Consider the following 20,237-nt stretch of genomic DNA (forward strand, 5'->3'; position numbering starts at 1 on the left):
AAGGGGGCGTTGGAGCTAATAGGAAAGTTTAACAAGGTTTATTGCCAAATTTGGAAAATTGTTTTAAAAAAATCATTTTTTAAACTGTTTTATATGTTATTTTCGCTCTTGTGTATATTTTCGAATGTATAAATTTTTAGTTTGTTGAAAAATTCGATTTTTTTTATTTATTTTTACTTTGAACGCGGTCTTCTCGAAATGATACAAATTCGAGAGAAAATAATTTAGTTTCTTAAAGTATTTACTATTTATTATGAAACAAGCGATGGTATTTTTATTTTTCTAAACTAAGAAAATGACATTGGGAATCAACAACTCTTAGTTGCTAAGCAACGGATAATAATCTTCGGAGAATGGAATTGAAAACAGTTTTATGTTTCGTTTAAAATTGAAATTGATCTAATTTTTTTATATATATATATTTTCTTTTATGAATTTTGTCGGGAGTTTTTAGAAAATAAAATGAATTTACTCGATATTTATTTATGCGATTAAAGAAGAAAAAATTTTTTGGAATTAAAATGTATACATGATTAAACTGTAGAGACGAATTACTAGCGTAATGCTTTTGAATTACATTCCGTTTTTTTTTTTTCTTTAAACTTTTATTTATTAATCGGCTGATAAAATATAATGCGATTTTGCCGGGAGTAAAATTAATTTAGATACTCAACCATAAAAAAATTTTTTTTACTAAACTATCGGCGATTACTTTGCGTGACGTCATTTCCTACGCATTGGGGATGGAAGTACCGAGCCAGGTGTCACGTGACCTGTTTTCTGAGTTCGTCGTCCTTAAATCGACGACGAACTCGAAATGGAAGTTTTTCCCCCTCCTCCTTTTTGATGCTCTTATTTTTCATAACGCGATAAATATTAATTTCGGCTTTTTTCGTAACTCTCATTTAATTTTTCATTAGAATGAAATATTTGTGCCAGATGATTCAAATACTTTTTAAGTTCGCCCGTTAACTTTATTATTAAATTAAATTTTTTTTCCTCCATATTTAGAGACGAGAATACTTTCTACGAATACCGTTTTCTACTTCGTATAAATGTAAAAGAAAATAATGAATTTATAAGATGTCTCATCAGTTGACTTATAATTCAATCGTTATGTCATGATATGACTTTGATCATTCTTTACGATCGTGTTTTTTTCCTCCTCCTTTTTAAATAATAAAAAAGTAAAATAAAAACAAAAAACGTTCTTTTAAACATTATGAACATTAAGAAAAAATTGGCTTAATTATAGATTTTTTCAATAAAAAAAATTAAACGATTTTACTACAGTATGACAGCTTCGATTCAGTTTAAAAGGATATTTTTTTCTCCTTAATATACAATCATAAATCTTTTAAACAGAGACGAAAAAATTGAACGGATCAATAATTTTGTATAAAAATGATAAACTTATCCCATCTTTATTCCAATCTTATCGCTATTATTATTTTTTTTATCGCATATTTTTCCATTCGTTACTGTTTATGTAATTTTATTGATTTCGAAAATCTACATACGAGCGGGGGGAAATCTTAGCATTCTAATTATTTTATGCACAGTACTTATTACATTTTCAATAAACGGAAATTTATTTGTTACATACTTAAAATTCTATTACTGGAATTTTCTTCAACCGATTTTGTCAACAATAAGTATTGAGTCAGATTTACGATCATTCGATAGTCGAGCGGAGAAGACAACATCCAGGGGCTAATATCAAAGGACAAATACAGCCATAAAATAAATAACGTTTATAAATAGCTGTCGTAAAAGCGTAAAGGAATCACTTCCTTTCAACTAATTTCCTACACAATAATGAATAGTTCTATTCAAAGCTCAGAAACTTTTAACAATTTAACTTCGTCACTTTCAACAAACAATAATGAATCATCAATATTAATTCACTTTTAGTCATAGTTTAATATCCACTTTAGAGATTTAATATGATAATTTAATAATATTTATCCTTCATTTGATGAAAACTAAGGATGGTAAAAGGATTACGTTTAAACGAATTTCTACTCTTTAAACAAATTTAGAACAGAATCAAATCCTAATTGCTGGAATATAATTGTATTTTCGAATTACGGTTTCCGTCCTGTTTTTTGCTTGCATTTAATGTTATTTGAGAAAAAATATATATAATTTATTTAACGAATTACTATCAAATTTTTATAAAATGTTAATTTCTCTTTTCATTTCTTCTTTTTTCATTCATTTTTTCATTCCAACGTGAACATTAGAAAGAGGAATTTTAAACTGTATTTTATTTTTTATTTTGTTTAAAATTCAAATGTGATTGTTGAACTGGTTGCAAAGTTTAGCGTCTAGAATTCAAATTTCCAGCGAAACTAAATAAAAATCAGAATACAAATTACAGAGCGGCATTTATCATATACTCTAATTTTAATTTTGAGAACATTCTCCGCATATTTAATAGCTTTTATGCGCATTTTATATCAACATTTTATAGTCCTTAATTTACAAATAAATGATAATTTGAATTTATTTTTATCGACGATCCCGTTTTTTATGTTTAAATTTTTTTTTATTCGGTTCTTGAATAACATCATTTTTAAAGAATTTTTTTATCATTTTTTTAAATGTTTAAAAACAATTTTTAAAAAGCTCTGCAATATTTTCTTTTTTAAAATTGTTTCGCACTTTTAATAGCGAAATTATATGAGTTGCAATTTAAATGTTTTCCCCCCCACGGGTTGTGTTTTTTTTTTTTTTTTTTTTTTTTTTTTGTTTTAAAGTGAAATTTTAGTTCTGATTCTAAGTAATAAAATTTTCCAATAACCGATCCAAGTGACTATGCGGTAGATTAAATTTATTCACATTCTTGTTCGCTGATTGGACAACGATTCGACAATGAAGTCACGTGCCCAGTTTCGGTTTTCTCTCTATTTTTAGCTTGGTTAACTCTTATTCTTTTTACTTTTCGTCGAACAATGGTAGTTATTATCAGTTTTGTTGTTACCACCTCCAGTTGAGTGATATTAAATAATATTAAAGTCAAAAATTGCCTTTTTCCCCTTACTTTTTTTATCTAAATTCTTTAACGGCATCTGTGATAGATTCAGAATATCGCAGAGTTTATTGATACATTTATGAACGTAACGTGAATTTATTTGCATATTTGTTTCGTAATTGCAAACATAAATTATATTTTCTTCGTGAAAATACGTTATGAATATTTAAAAAAAAATTATTAAATTTATTCTACTGCAATTAATTGAGATAAGAAAATATAAATCGATTTTTAATCTCCGATTTTATATCGCTAATTAAACTAATAATTGATCAATTCAACGTAGGGTATTATAACTGTAAAAATAGATTATGAGCTTATATTAAAAATTCAGTTATAACTTGGAAGAAAATATATAGGCCATAAAGAGAATTTTCTCTGATAATATTCGAACGTTATAATTATAAATGAATACAATATCGAGTAAAGTACACTTGGCAGTTGTTGCAAATGGCTTTACTGCGTTTTTTTGGCAGTAATAAGTTCGTGAAGAAACACTTCATGGAACAAATGGAGCGCTCTTATACTTTATCAAACATATTTGGCAGGTGAGCGCCGCTCTTTTCGTCATATATGGTTTCAATAGCTCATCAAGCAAGTCTCCCAGAAATAGTCGATAGCAAAGATTTAACATTTTGGATAGCCTTCTACTCCTTACGTTTTGAATTTGGAACTTCTTAAGCAAATTCAATAAAGTAATCCAACGAAATCTCTCATTTAAAATTTCGATACGCATGAAAAATATGTATTTATTACTTTTTCAATATTCTCTTATATTGAAAAATCACAGTACGGATTTTTATAAGTCTATAACTAAATATTTTTTTATTCGCTGTTTTTACTTTATTGTTTTTTTATATGTTGTATGCTTTCATTCGCATCATGCTGGTTTGGTATTGGAAAATAATAATAATATAAATGTTAATAATATACATATAGAAATAATATTTTTGTAATAATTTCCACATTTCTCATTATACTATTTAATTAAATATGTAGAAATATATGTATTTTTATACAGTAGTAATTATGCATATTATTATAATAAATTAATTATTCGCAGTACACTTATTAAGTGTTTTAAAAGTACTTCTACTGAACTAAGAGGAAAACTTCCGACTTTTACTGACTTTAAGAGAATTATTTTTACGACATAGAAACAAAGTAATTTAGTGTCCCAATTTTATTATTATCCGACGAGCGTTTCAGATATTAGTTAATAACACATTTCAGAATTTTTTTCTAAATTTTTTCTTAATTAGTGCCGCCCACCACACAGCGATATTTTATTATCTAAACCCAGCCATTATAATAAATTCACAGAAACTTTAATATTAAGAGTAATCAATTTTAAAGCTTTTTAAAATCATTTTTTTAAAAATAAATTTTCTTCGAGTTATTGAATGTAACATTTATTATCAAGTTATTTTCGTTTTATAAGTTGAATAAATGTCAATTGTCTGACCATAATCTTAATTTAATAATAGAATAAGCTATTTGCTGACGCATTATATAATTATTAAATTAATAATTCGTAAAGAACTTTATCAATAAAAGTATTAATAAAACATATTTTTCAAAAATATATATGCTTACTGTATATACTTTTATAAAACGAATTTAAATCTGATTTAAATTCGTTTTTTATTTTTAAGATAAAAGACATTACTCGTAAGATATGAGTTTGATCTAGCTAAATCTCTTTCCCAATATAAATCGGTCATAGAGTAATACAAAAATCTCCCTCGGAGAATATTTTTGAGCCGTTACATAGCGGAAAAATAATCGGTATATTTGCGATGATGAGAATAAATTTCTTATCTTTTATATGGAGATTAGGGGGAAAATGTAATTGAAAGAATAAAAATAACTATAAAAGTATGTTACTGCTAATTTAAACTGTGCAAATCGCTTGTTTCTATCGTGTTTTAAAAAAAATCCTGTCGAATATAAATCAAACGCGCAACTAATAAAATTAAAAGAATAATGTAATTAAACAATTAGTCAATATTTCTTTAGTGAAAAATAAACGTTACGATACTATCGCTTCTCACATTTAATTTCTACTTCTAACATTTAATATGCAAAACAGCTTTCCCATTTTAAAAGCAACTTCGACCATAATGTGTTTTAAAATTAAATTCTGCGAATACTTTTTATTTACTTTTTAGGTTACGGATATTTTTCTTTAATTTTTTTTTGTTTCTTTTTTTTTTCGTTTCTTCTGCCAGTCACCTGGTGTCTGTTATCGATTTTTTCCAACGCAGACTTCAATCTGCTTATCCGTTCCAACGCCCCCTTTTCTGATTTTATTGCAATTCTTCGTCTCCGAATATCGATTGATATTTTTCTTTCGGATATAAAAAATGTCAAAAAAAAGAAGGAAAAAAGTTACCGCCGTGGCGGACTTAGCGCTATAAATGCTACCGGATGTCCGGCCAAGGAGAAAAGAGAGTTTGCTACAGTTTCCTGGAGGAACCAGTCGAAACGCTTTGTGTCTTAGAACGCTATTTTCCCAAGCGAAAGTCAGTCTACGCCATCTGGCAACAACAAAGAATACCCAAAAATGGGGACCCCATTGGGTGGATCCATCGCCGAAAAATTTAAATAAAAAATTAATAATTTCGTTTAGAACGAGGAAGAATTTCGACCTCAAAAATTTTATCACGCTTCACAGAAACTATTTTTAAACGTCTCACCGTCTGTTTTCAATAGATTTATTTAGTCTTTAATTATAGGAATTCGATTAAATTCGCATAAAAGTTCTAAAATTAAATCGAATTGTTTAAAGCAAATTACCGATTTTCTCCCCTTTTTTCTCTCTCTCTTTTTTTATTTTCTAGTATGCAAGATCACCGCTTAAACATTGTTTTTTCCCTCTAATTTTTTTTAATAAATTAATACTCGGTCTCATTTTTTTAGAGATTCAATAACGCTTACATGCATTTTTTAAATCAATTTTCAAAGGACGCGATGCATTCAAACGAAAGGGGGAAAAATTATATATAAAAAAAAAGAGAAGAAAAGAACCTGATTAAAAATGAATTCTTGTGGAAAACACCTGCCATTTTAATAAAATTTCTCTAAATAACGATTAAAAGGAATAAAATTATTTGGAAAAAAAGAAGCGATTCGTTTTTTAAAAGTATTTGGAAATCTTATCTCCGATGTCATTTTGAGCAGTGACGTCGCGTTCAATAATTGATTAAGTAAAGTTTAAAAATAATTTTTTATGGTATATAAATAATATTTTAAGGTTTATCGCGGAGTTGCCGATTCTTTCGAAGTCGTTTGTTTTTTCTATTAATAGAATTGCGCTTAGTGGAGTTATTTTGTAGCAGCAGATGCATCGAGTACTTCATTGCGATCGGATGCACACTTTCGTAATATCTAAACCATAGGAAAGAAGAAAAAGGAAGAAAGAAATTCCGATTATGTTAAAAGTTTCAAATAATTTGATTTTTTTTAAACACTATTTTAGTTCTATCGATTTTTTCCCTGTAACCTAACTTTTTATACTTTCATTCGTCATTTGATCTTTCTTTATATCAGTAATATAAACGTCAATATAAGTCAATAAAAAGTGAAATCCGAAAATCGAAAAGTTATTTATATTAAGAAAAAAATTTTTTTCTAATTAAATTATTAGAGATCGAAGAGCGACGGCCATTAAAACTGTCAAACATTAACGAATCGAATTTTCTACCAGTAATGTTTTCGGTTTTAATTAACGGTGTTTACGATTATTATTTATTAGATGAAATATTAAATTTTAATAATTAGAAAACTATAGCGTTTCGTCTATCCTTGATGAAGTGCCATTTTGGCGGAAATGTCCTTGGAAGCGAAACTACTGATTACAGCACCATTCGTCTGCGAGTTTTAAAAAAGTTACCATAGCAACAAAATAGACTGTTATTGGTGGAAATAGTTGTAGGTGGCGTTTAATCTAACGTACGTTGTGACGTAATGGATCGTGATTGACATGGTAAACTTAGAAATTAATAGTTAATCAAATTGTATCTAAATTAAAATTTATTTTACTCATTAAACGAATTTTTTTGTAAGGATATTTATTTTTTCCGATGACGACTTTTACAGAAATAAAATTTTAATTTAAACTATTTTTAAATCGTTCTTTATATATTCGGTATCTAAATTAATGTGTGTTTAAATTGAAGTAATTTTACTGTAATTAGACAATTTGATTTGCTCTATCGATTTTTTCGGATAGTAATTGTATCTGACGCAGATCAATTAATTTGTCATTCCTAAACTAATTAAGTACTCTTAATCGCGACTGTTTTCCGAATCAAAACTACAAATTGGAACGCGAACAAAGTTTAATGGCTTTCATCCGATAAGTACCTGGAAAAATACACGATTTATTTCATTTTCCTTATTTTTGATTTAGCAATAATTAATTTACTTTTGGCCGATTAGTCTTATCCTCTTTGGATTATATTTTAGTTTCCGCAATTTTTTTATATTAAAGGAAAAAAATTTGCGACCTAATTCTAAACGCGCCATCTGGTATTGAAAATGTGAAGTAAACTTCGCTTCCGAATGGAGAAACGTGGAAGCGAACATAGCCAATGGGCTTTTTATTAAAATGTTTATTAATAATCGTCTCAGTTTAATTAATAGATATATTTAAATAATATAGCCCATAACCGATCAATAAGAAATTTTATTTATTAAATAATTAAGCCATGCGGCTTTTCTCTTATGGGAGAAATACACGAATAATTATTATAAAAATAGAACTATAATCTATATTATCACCGCAAGAAAAATAAAAGCAAATTTGTTAAACTTTTAATTAAAAATCTTTCCTCTTGTAAAAAAAATTCCACCAATTCCCGGTTTACAACTTTCCATTATTAGTAAGCGCAGAGCATGCGCAAAAGAGTTTTTACACGCTGTTCACGTACTCGCTTTTAGGGGAAAATAAATGACAAAATTTTTTCCATGGTTGCTGTTATAAAAATTTAAAATGCGATTTTTTTCCATATGATTTGAAATGCAATTTTGCTTTTTTTTATTTTTTTGTAATGTCGAAATTCAAATAGGTTTAAATTATTTTGGACGAATATAATAATATAAAAAAGAAAAAAGAATTGTGATCGTTCACTTTTGACTTGGTTTCGCTCTGGTAGTCTTGCCGAGAATCGGAAAGAACCTTTGTGTTCGACCATGCATTTTAAAGATATTGAAGTTCTTGTTCAATGTTCTGTAAATAAAGATATTTTGCATATATATATCTATATTTAAAAAAATGTCAGTAATTAAAATTGCAACGTCGAAACTCGTTAAAAATTATGAAGTGCGCTGTCGGTTTTTATAATCATTTAATATATTGAAAAAAAAATTACTTTTTATTAAGAAATAAATTATTTGAAGAAATCAAGCAACATAAAAATTTTATAATATATTATTATTTGATATCGAAAAACGTTTTATTTTCGAATTACTGTCGCGTAAATTATGATTTATATCGCCTTTTGCGCTGGCGAAATTTCTATATTCAATTGCATTTCTCTCTCTCTAGAAATCCGTTTTTTTATTGTTTTCGATGACTTTGTATTATGTAATGATCAAAATTAATAAATATAGCTTTTTTCTCCCTCCATTACGTAGTTTAATATTTTTTGATAAATTGGTAATGTGGTAATAATAACGATCGTTTACCGGTTGCGTGCAGTGACGTCTTCAAAAACTCCGCAGCTGTCGGAAATCGAGCTTGGAATGACCTTGGGAGTTAGAAAATTATTACTCGTTAAAAATTTAATTTTTTCTTCCATCTTTTTGGATTTTCGTATCACCGTATATTGAAATGATAGCAATTATATACGTATCTAATGATAGAAAGAGAGATATTAAATTCTCTATTCAATTTGCTACATTTAAAAGCTATTCATAATTGTTCAAACATTATTTACCAATTAACTGAAGCGATTAGAATCTAGATAATCGAGAAAAACTTAATTGGAACCTAGTCATTTGCTTTCAAGTCTTTTAAATCAATGATAATATTTGAAAATTGCTTAATTAAATGAATAATACAATTTAAATATACAAAAAATTACTATTTATGAAAATTTGCGGATGGAAAGATATAAAAACGCGTTAGATATTCATTTACTTTTCCTTCCCCTTTTCCTTTGGCGAACGCGTAGCTGTAAACAACACGACGTTACTTCTCAAGGACTGTCGGGCCACAAATGAGCATGTGCGCGTGACGTCACATAAAGATATATCATCCACCATTTTGTTTTATTTACTCACAAACCGAGCGATATAGATTTTATAATTGATCTCTACCGAGTACGGTGATTAATCGAAAGTAAAAAACAAAAATGATAAAAAGAAAGAAAATTCGCCGTTCGATTTAAATTTTTTTTTTTGGTGCTGTAGAATAAAAAAGAAGGGGGCGTTGGAGCTAATAGGAAAGTTTAACAAGGTTTATTGCCAAATTTGGAAAATTGTTTTAAAAAAATCATTTTTTAAACTGTTTTATATGTTATTTTCGCTCTTGTGTATATTTTCGAATGTATAAATTTTTAGTTTGTTGAAAAATTCGATTTTTTTATTTATTTTTACTTTGAACGCGGTCTTCTCGAAATGATACAAATTCGAGAGAAAATAATTTAGTTTCTTAAAGTATTTACTATTTATTATGAAACAAGCGATGGTATTTTTATTTTTCTAAACTAAGAAAATGACATTGGGAATCAACAACTCTTAGTTGCTAAGCAACGGATAATAATCTTCGGAGAATGGAATTGAAAACAGTTTTATGTTTCGTTTAAAATTGAAATTGATCTAATTTTTTTATATATATATATTTTCTTTTATGAATTTTGTCGGGAGTTTTTAGAAAATAAAATGAATTTACTCGATATTTATTTATGCGATTAAAGAAGAAAAAATTTTTTGGAATTAAAATGTATACATGATTAAACTGTAGAGACGAATTACTAGCGTAATGCTTTTGAATTACATTCCGTTNGCATAAATAATTTTATTGACAGACAACATTAGATTTTAGAAATAAAAGCAGTTTAAAATATTTATGAAATTAACATATTTTATTCTCAAAAGATTTACTCATGTAAGAAAATATGTAACAATTACATTGTATTGATTAAAGTATTAGAATTTTTCAGTTCTATAACTATTAATGCATAATTGTTCCTTTTTTTATTTTCTTATCTTTGTAAAGTTAAGGATGAAATGCATTAATTCTTAGAAATAATAGTAAATGTTTTAAGATGTTATTAACATTTTGCTTATATAATAGAGGCATTTTTCTTTATTTATTAAAAGTTCCTTTGAGATTTGTGAAGATTACAAAGTTGAAGATTATTACTTTGAATAAAATTTAAATAAAGTTTTTTAATTTTCTTTTTATCTTTTAGTTTAATAAGATCATTATATTTTATATTATTAAAATAATGAAATAATTGAAGAAATTGTTTGCNTTTTAAATCGTTCTTTATATATTCGGTATCTAAATTAATGTGTGTTTAAATTGAAGTAATTTTACTGTAATTAGACAATTTGATTTGCTCTATCGATTTTTTCGGATAGTAATTGTATCTGACGCAGATCAATTAATTTGTCATTCCTAAACTAATTAAGTACTCTTAATCGCGACTGTTTTCCGAATCAAAACTACAAATTGGAACGCGAACAAAGTTTAATGGCTTTCATCCGATAAGTACCTGGAAAAATACACGATTTATTTCATTTTCCTTATTTTTGATTTAGCAATAATTAATTTACTTTTGGCCGATTAGTCTTATCCTCTTTGGATTATATTTTAGTTTCCGCAATTTTTTTATATTAAAGGAAAAAAATTTGCGACCTAATTCTAAACGCGCCATCTGGTATTGAAAATGTGAAGTAAACTTCGCTTCCGAATGGAGAAACGTGGAAGCGAACATAGCCAATGGGCTTTTTATTAAAATGTTTATTAATAATCGTCTCAGTTTAATTAATAGATATATTTAAATAATATAGCCCATAACCGATCAATAAGAAATTTTATTTATTAAATAATTTTAAAAATTCAGGAAGAAAAGAATTGGTCCAGAGCGGGACTCAAACCCATAACTGCTGCTTACCATATGGATGTGTTACTATAATTGGCAATGTATCCAATTGGTAAGCAGCAGGACCAGACCTCCATCCAATCATTCACTTCCAAATATATTTAATTTAAGTAACTATTGCAGGTTTCAGTCCTGCTCTGGGCCTATTATTTTCTTCCAGAATTTTCTTCTATTATAATTGTTAAATTTAATAAGAGATAATGCCTAATGCCTATCTCTAGTGCCAAATTACTTGGGATTTAATAATTATTAGTAGCACTAATGTAGCTCAATTTAATCCAGTAATCATTCAACTTTAAAATTGAAACTGAAACATAAGTATAATAATAGTGCTAAAATAAATAGTTTAGACAATATATTTATGAAATCAAATATTTATTCAACAAATTCACACAAATCACCTTTTCACTTTCCAGCAATATTTAATATGAAAAAACGTTTTTGGTCTTATTAGTAGGCATTCTTCAGTTTTCAAAAACCAAAAAATGTATTGTTTCATATAACATATATTCTAAAAAAACATACAGACCTTAAATTGGTGTTCCAAACAGTAAAATGAACAAATAACAAAAAGATATACAGTATATGAGAAAAATAAATAAAAATATTAAAANTCTAAAATTTACTGTAAATGATTATTTAAGTCATTTTTATAATGTAGATTAAAATTTTTAAAATAAGCAAATATGTAATTTATACTAATAAAAATCTTCTTTATTGGAACTCACTTAAATTGAATATCTGTTTCTATTGTATTTTTGAGAAACCAAATCCATTGTCAATAAAACAGAGTTTTTTATTATTCAAAGAATTTGGAGTTGTTTTCATTATATGTAATTTATTATGCCTTATATATGTATATAATGTACAGTACATATTTCAACTATACAAGAAGATGTATGTGTCTTTTGTGCACATCCATCTCAGAATAAGAATGGAATAGTAGAATCACTACTTTGTTGTAAAGATTGTAAAGTTAAAGGTAAAATTTTATTTATTTACATACATTTCTCTTTATATATATGAGTTGTAACAAAATTAATTTTAAACAATTTAAAATAATTTTTTAGCCCATCCAAGTTGTATGGATTATACTCCAGAACTTGCCGCAAGATCAAGAATGGGACCTTGGCAATGTATATATTGTAAAAGTTGTGCAGTTTGTAATGGTTCTGGAAATGGAGTAAGTAAATATTATTGCTCTTGTGTAAATTTTACTTAATTTTTTATTATTTAATTAATGTACAGTACATATAATTTGTAAAATATTTTAAATAATCTAAAAACATGTTTATTAAAATATTCTATAAATACAAAACATAAATCTATACATTTTAATATTTCTTGTTTCATATATCAAAGGAAAATATGTTTACTTTAGTATTGTTATAAATTTATTTATCATTATGATGATGATAACTTTTTAATAAATTACTGAAATGTAGATGAAACAAATAATAGTTGCAATTATTATTATTTAAATTAATTTTAAAAGCTTTATCATTTAAGAATTTTGTGATATATTTATATATCTGTATAAAATTAAAATAAAATAGATTTTTGAAAATAATAATGAAGAAGTAAATTTTTAAAAATTTATATATCATTAATAATTAGCAAAAATCACATTGATCTATTGATAACTAACTATATAGAACATTACAGTATTTATATTATTAGTAATATATTTTCTGATATAATGTTAAAAACTAAAAAAGAATATACAGTAATTATATAAATATGTGTATATGAAAATAAGGAAAACCCTATTTATTATCTCCATTATTAAATAATAATATAACAAGTTTTAAAACTTTTGTTTTTTAATACTTTAATTGATTAGGACATTTTCAATGGTTCTATTTTGGCTTTGGCTATTTTAATCAGTTTTTTGTTTTATTAAATGTTTCTACATTAGTAAATCTTTTTGCAATTTTCTTTTCCATAAAAGTTTATATTTTCTCACATAAATTCTAGAAAAAAATTAGGATGCCAAAATTTTAATTTTATTTTAGAGAAATTCTATTATATACAGAAATTAAAATGAATGTTGTAATAATTAAATAATTGTAATATAAAATTATAAAATCAATTTAACTGCAATTGTTTTTAAAATTTTTAAATATTTCAACTATTTAAAAATATTTTTAAATAGTTGAAATATTTTAAAAAGTTGTAGTTTAAATATAATACATAAGTTAACTCTAAGTTTAAAAATAGTTTAAGTATTTTAAAAATATATATATTTATTTGATAACAATATAAATTAAAAGTACAAACTTTAAAAATTAAAAAAATTTAATTAATGGCATGATAATATCACATACGTAGAAATCACAAAATTAGAGACATTTTAAATTCTAAATGTTTTAAAGTCAAAAATATATAATTTTGACAACCATGAAGAATATTATTTATGTATGCATTTTTTGTTTCATTAGTTATTCAGATATAAGTTATAATAAGCTATCAGATGTCTTAGCGATATATATAAATATCTATAATTATATTATTTTTTTATATTTTTAAATTAATTAATATTTAATTATTTAAGTTCATGTAATAATTTGAAGATTATATTAAGAAAGTTGGAAAAGACTTTAAAGAATAATTTAATATACTTTTACATGACTTACAAACACTTTAAATACAAACACTTTAAAATGTAATGGTTTTTTGAAATTTGTTTTTAAATATATTTATTAAGTTTATTTTGTTTTAGAGTAACAAGTATTTAAATAATAAATTGAGGATAAACAGCAAAAGTTGAAGTAATCCATTTCAAAAGTTGAGAACATAATAACAAAACAAACATTAAAATGATCACATAATTCTTCTGCCAGTGTGGCTATATCTGTGTTTAATTAATAGTGAAAGAAGACATCATTGCACACTAGACTAGATTAAAAGTTTATAAAGCTAGTGAAACTTTGAGATAGGAAAGAATACTATCATTGAGAAATAGCAATATATTTTTTTTAAATCAAATAATTCTATACATTTATAAAGATGCTTCAAATCAAAATTTGGAAATTAGGAAAGCTTTTTTTATTGACTATCAAGTTAATAAAAATATTGATTTTTTTATAGTTTTAACATTTATTTTTATATTTTTTAAATTTGTTATAAATTTGTTATACATAAATTTTGAAATATGTTTTAATGCAGGTTATATATTTATAAAATTTTTCCTTGTTTTTGAATAAATTGAATAACTGTTAAATTTCTACAAAGTTTTTATTTTATAAAAATCTATTCTAAATCTACTTTAAATAAATCTAAAATTTACTGTAAATGATTATTTAAGTCATTTTTATAATGTAGATTAAAATTTTTAAAATAAGCAAATATGTAATTTATACTAATAAAAATCTTCTTTATTGGAACTCACTTAAATTGAATATCTGTTTCTATTGTATTTTTGAGAAACCAAATCCATTGTCAATAAAACAGAGTTTTTTATTATTCAAAGAATTTGGAGTTGTTTTCATTATATGTAATTTATTATGCCTTATATATGTATATAATGTACAGTACATATTTGTTTATAGCATAATTTATTTATTTATAATCCTCACAATATTACTGGTGTAGAATTCAATAAATAAATAAGCAATTACCTATAACCAGCATTAATTCTCTTATAAACGATGATGACTTAAAGACGAAAGAAAATTTTTATTTATAAGAGAATTAATGCTGGTTATAGGTAATTATTTATTTATTTTAGAGATTTTTATTTTAAACTTGTAAAAGTTTTAAACAATAACTGTTTAGGATACTAAAATTTCCTTAGTTACAAACAACTGTTGGAGATCTGAAGCTGGGACAAAAGTTCTCTCAAAATGTTTTATATGTTCATACTTCTGACTTCTATAATCTTTTGAACAATTATTTGTTTTATGTCCTATTGTTTAGGATTTAATAAATTTTAAGTGTATTCAAATGAAAAATCATTCATTACTATATAATTTAATATTATATATATTATATCATATGTATTTTCTTATATAAGGCTTTTAAAAATTTATCAATTATAAACTGCAAATAAAAATTTCAGTTCTGATATATTTGTATATCTACTAATGTTATATGAAAACAAAATATGACTGTTCACCATCTTGAAGTATTAAATGAAAAACTATATAAGAAAATTTATTGTAAATTGAAAACAGTTTAGTGACAAGTACTCTTAATAAGCTAAAATTATCAAAAATGCAAATAATTTGAATTTATCAAAAATAATTACCAAGACAATTTTTCAAATAATTTTTTTATATATTTTCTCATTTTAATATTTCAAGACTGAACAGTCATGTTTTACTTTCATCTATGTTATGATGTTATAATTTAAAAATATTATATAAAATAATTATAAAAAATATATTTAAATATATCATGATAATTGTTTATATATCTGTTAATGTTTTATATTAATTAATCTTTGATATTATATCTATTTTCAAATAAGAATGCATTGATTTATTAAAGTGTATTGCATTAATATACATAGGTAATAACACTTTAGATTTTTTAATTTTTCAAACTTTATTCTAACATACCATGATTTGGATTGTTTAGAGTTATATTTCAATAGTTCCAAACTTTGTAATTTTTATTTTTATGTTTATTATTTTTTTAGTTTTCAAAACTGTGGATTTGTTTTGAATTAATAATATTGCTATATTTGATAAACCTCAAATTTTAAATTTAACAGGAAAATCCATTAACAAAAACTTATGTAAGCTCTTGGTATTAAATATTTTTTGTAATAAAAATTGAATCTGAAATTCTGTTATTTTAAAATTATGTACAAGTATGTAGTATGTATTAAAAAATTGAAACTATATATATATAGTTTCAATTTTTTAATACATACTACATACTTGTACATAATTTTAAAATAACAGAATTTCAGATTCAATTTTTATTACAAAAAATATTTAATACCAAGAGCTTACATAAGTTTTTGTTAATGGATTTTCCTGTTAAATTTAAAATTTGAGGTTTATCAAATATAGCAATATTATTAGTTCAAAACAAATCCACAGTTTTGAAAACTAAAAAAATAATAAACATAAAAATAAAAATTACAAAGTTTGGAACTATTGAAATATAACTCTAAACAATCCAAATCATGGTATGTTAGAATAAAGTTTGAAAAATTAAAAAATCTAAAGTGTTATTACCTATGTATATTAATGCAATACACTTTAATAAATCAATGCATTCTTATTTGAAAATAGATATAATATCAAAGATTAATTAATATAAAACATTAACAGATATATAAACAATTATCATGATATATTTAAATATATTTTTTATAATTATTTTATATAATATTTTTAAATTATAACATCATAACATAGATGAAAGTAAAACATGACTGTTCAGTCTTGAAATATTAAAATGAGAAAATATATAAAAAAATTATTTGAAAAATTGTCTTGGTAATTATTTTTGATAAATTCAAATTATTTGCATTTTTGATAATTTTAGCTTATTAAGAGTACTTGTCACTAAACTGTTTTCAATTTACAATAAATTTTCTTATATAGTTTTTCATTTAATACTTCAAGATGGTGAACAGTCATATTTTGTTTTCATATAACATTAGTAGATATACAAATATATCAGAACTGAAATTTTTATTTGCAGTTTATAATTGATAAATTTTTAAAAGCCTTATATAAGAAAATACATATGATATAATATATATAATATTAAATTATATAGTAATGAATGATTTTTCATTTGAATACACTTTAAATTTATTAAATCCTAAACAATAGGACATAAAACAAACAATTGTTCAAAAGATTATAGAAGTCAGAAGTATGAACATATAAAACATTTTGAGAGAACTTTTGTCCCAGATTCAGATCTCCAACAGTTGTTTGTAACTAAGGAAATTTTAGTATCCTAAACAGTCATTGTTTAAAACTTTTACAAGTTTAAAATAAAAATCTCTAAAATAAATAAATAATTACCTATAACCAGCATTAATTCTCTTATAAATAAAAATTTTCTTTCGTCTTTAAGTCATCATCGTTTATAAGAGAATTAATGCTGGTTATAGGTAATTGCTTATTTATTTATTGAATTCTACACCAGTAATATTGTGAGGATTATAAATAAATAAATTATGCTATAAACAAATATGTACTGTACATTATATACATATATAAGGCATAATAAATTACATATAATGAAAACAACTCCAAATTCTTTGAATAATAAAAAACTCTGTTTTATTGACAATGGGTTTGGTTTCTCAAAAATACAATAGAAACAGATATTCAATTTAAGTGAGTTCCAATAAAGAAGATTTTTATTAGTATAAATTACATATTTGCTTATTTTAAAAATTTTAATCTACATTATAAAAATGACTTAAATAATCATTTACAGTAAATTTTAGATTTATTTAAAGTAGATTTAGAATAGATTTTTATAAAATAAAAACTTTGTAGAAATTTAACAGTTATTCAATTTATTCAAAAACAAGGAAAAATTTTATAAATATATAACCTGCATTAAAACATATTTCAAAATTTATGTATAACAAATTTATAACAAATTTAAAAAATATAAAAATAAATGTTAAAACTATAAAAAAATCAATATTTTTATTAACTTGATAGTCAATAAAAAAAGCTTTCCTAATTTCCAAATTTTGATTTGAAGCATCTTTATAAAGGTATAGAATTATTTGATTTAAAAAAAATATATTGCTATTTCTCAATGATAGTATTCTTTCCTATCTCAAAGTTTCACTAGCTTTATAAACTTTTAATCTAGTCTAGTGTGCAATGATGTCTTCTTTCACTATTAATTAAACACAGATATAGCCACACTGGCAGAAGAGTTATGTGATCATTTTAATGTTTGTTTTGTTATTATGTTCTCAACTTTTGAAATGGATTACTTCAACTTTTGCTGTTTATCCTCAATTTATTATTTAAATACTTGTTACTCTAAAACAAAATAAACTTAATAAATATATTTAAAAACAAATTTCAAAAAACCATTACATTTTAAAGTGTTTGTATTTAAAGTGTTTGTAAGTCATGTAAAAGTATATTAAATTATTCTTTGAAGTCTTTTTCAACTTTCTTAATATAATCTTCAAATTATTACATGAACTTAAATAATTAAATATTAATTAATTTAAAAATATAAAAAAATAATATAATTATAGATATTTATATATATCGCTAAGACATCTGATAGCTTATTATAACTTATATCTGAATAACTAATGAAACAAAAAATGCATACATAAATAATATTCTTCATGGTTGTCAAAATTATATATTTTTGACTTTAAAACATTTAGAATTTAAAATGTCTCTAATTTTGTGATTTCTACGTATGTGATATTATCATGCCATTAATTAAATTTTTTTAATTTTTAAAGTTTGTACTTTTAATTTATATTGTTATCAAATAAATATATATATTTTTAAAATACTTAAACTATTTTTAAACTTAGAGTTAACTTATGTATTATATTTAAACTACAACTTTTTAAAATATTTCAACTATTTAAAAATATTTTTAAATAGTTGAAATATTTAAAAATTTTAAAAACAATTGAAGTTAAATTGATTTTATCATTTTATATTACAATTATTTAATTATTACAACATTCATTTTAATTTCTGTATATAATAGAATTTCTCTAAAATAAAATTAAAATTTTGGCATCCTAATTTTTTTTCTAGAATTTATGTGAGAAAATATAAACTTTTATGGAAAAGAAAATGGCAAAAAGATTTACTAATGTAGAAACATTTAATAAAACAAAAAACTGATTAAAATAGCCAAAGCCAAAATAGAACCATTGAAAATGTCCTAATCAATTAAAGTATTAAAAAACAAAAGTTTTAAAACTTGTTATATTATTATTTAATAATGGAGATAATAAATAGGGTTTTCCTTATTTTCATATACACATATTTATATAATTACTGTATATTCTTTTTTAGTTTTTAACATTATATCAGAAAATATATTACTAATAATATAAATACTGTAATGTTCTATATAGTTAGTTATCAATAGATCAATGTGATTTTTGCTAATTATTAATGATATATAAATTTTTAAAAATTTACTTCTTCATTATTATTTTCAAAAATCTATTTTATTTTAATTTTATACAGATATATAAATATATCACAAAATTCTTAAATGATAAAGCTTTTAAAATTAATTTAAATAATAATAATTGCAACTATTATTTGTTTCATCTACATTTCAGTAATTTATTAAAAAGTTATCATCATCATAATGATAAATAAATTTATAACAATACTAAAGTAAACATATTTTCCTTTGATATATGAAACAAGAAATATTAAAATGTATAGATTTATGTTTTGTATTTATAGAATATTTTAATAAACATGTTTTTAGATTATTTAAAATATTTTACAAATTATATGTACTGTACATTAATTAAATAATAAAAAATTAAGTAAAATTTACACAAGAGCAATAATATTTACTTACTCCATTTCCAGAACCATTACAAACTGCACAACTTTTACAATATATACATTGCCAAGGTCCCATTCTTGATCTTGCGGCAAGTTCTGGAGTATAATCCATACAACTTGGATGGGCTAAAAAATTATTTTAAATCGTTTAAAATTAATTTTGTTACAACTCATATATATAAAGAGAAATGTATGTAAATAAATAAAATTTTACCTTTAACTTTACAATCTTTACAACAAAGTAGTGATTCTACTATTCCATTCTTATTCTGAGATGGATGTGCACAAAAGACACATACATCTTCTTGTATAGTTGAATCTGGCATTTCAGGTATTTCCAAAGATAATCCATAATTTTTTTTTAAACGCTTCAAAATATATAAGAATATTAATTTATTGACATTAATGACTAAATATCTTATAATTATTCAATTTAGAGCAAATTATATTAGATAAATTAACTATTAAATTATTCATAAATTTATATTTATATTTTCTTCTGTACTATACATAGCTTTTCATATATATATAGAATAATACTATGCAGATATAACTTCAAATCAATATCTGTTATAT

General features: G+C 23.6%; 2 protein-coding genes across 2 annotated transcripts in view; one reads left to right on the forward strand and one right to left on the reverse strand.

Annotated features, from left to right (window-relative positions):
• LOC111628044 (zinc finger protein dpff-1-like) overlaps positions 1–20,237 on the forward strand; it is a 66,717-nt gene that overhangs the window by 1,577 nt on the left and 44,903 nt on the right. The window contains exons 2-3 of the mRNA XM_023371768.1: positions 12,026–12,136; positions 12,225–12,337. Of these exons, the coding sequence (XP_023227536.1) occupies positions 12,026–12,136; positions 12,225–12,337 (224 nt within the window). The remainder of the gene's footprint in view (positions 1–12,025; positions 12,137–12,224; positions 12,338–20,237) is intronic.
• Positions 19,617–20,027, reverse strand: LOC111628033 (zinc finger protein neuro-d4-like). The gene is made up of 2 exons (XM_023371754.1): positions 19,876–20,027; positions 19,617–19,787 (listed from the first exon to the last, which is right to left on the reverse strand). Exons 1-2 carry the CDS (start codon positions 19,985–19,987, stop codon positions 19,636–19,638), a joined length of 264 nt encoding a protein of 87 aa, XP_023227522.1. The 5' UTR covers positions 19,988–20,027; the 3' UTR covers positions 19,617–19,635.

The sequence above is a fragment of the Centruroides sculpturatus genome, unplaced genomic scaffold, assembly GCF_000671375.1.
Source record: "Centruroides sculpturatus isolate CEXI.00-Female unplaced genomic scaffold, Cexi_2.0 scaffold565, whole genome shotgun sequence".
NCBI lineage: Eukaryota > Metazoa > Arthropoda > Arachnida > Scorpiones > Buthidae > Centruroides > Centruroides sculpturatus.

Coding starts and splice junctions, on each gene's coding strand:
- LOC111628033 (XM_023371754.1), bottom strand. CDS start 19,987: ATGCCAGATTCAACTATACAAGAAGATGTATGTGTCTTTTGTGCACAT. Junction 19,788..19,875: donor TAAAGATTGTAAAGTTAAAG/GTAAAATTTTAT, acceptor ATAATTTTTTAG/CCCATCCAAGTTGTATGGAT.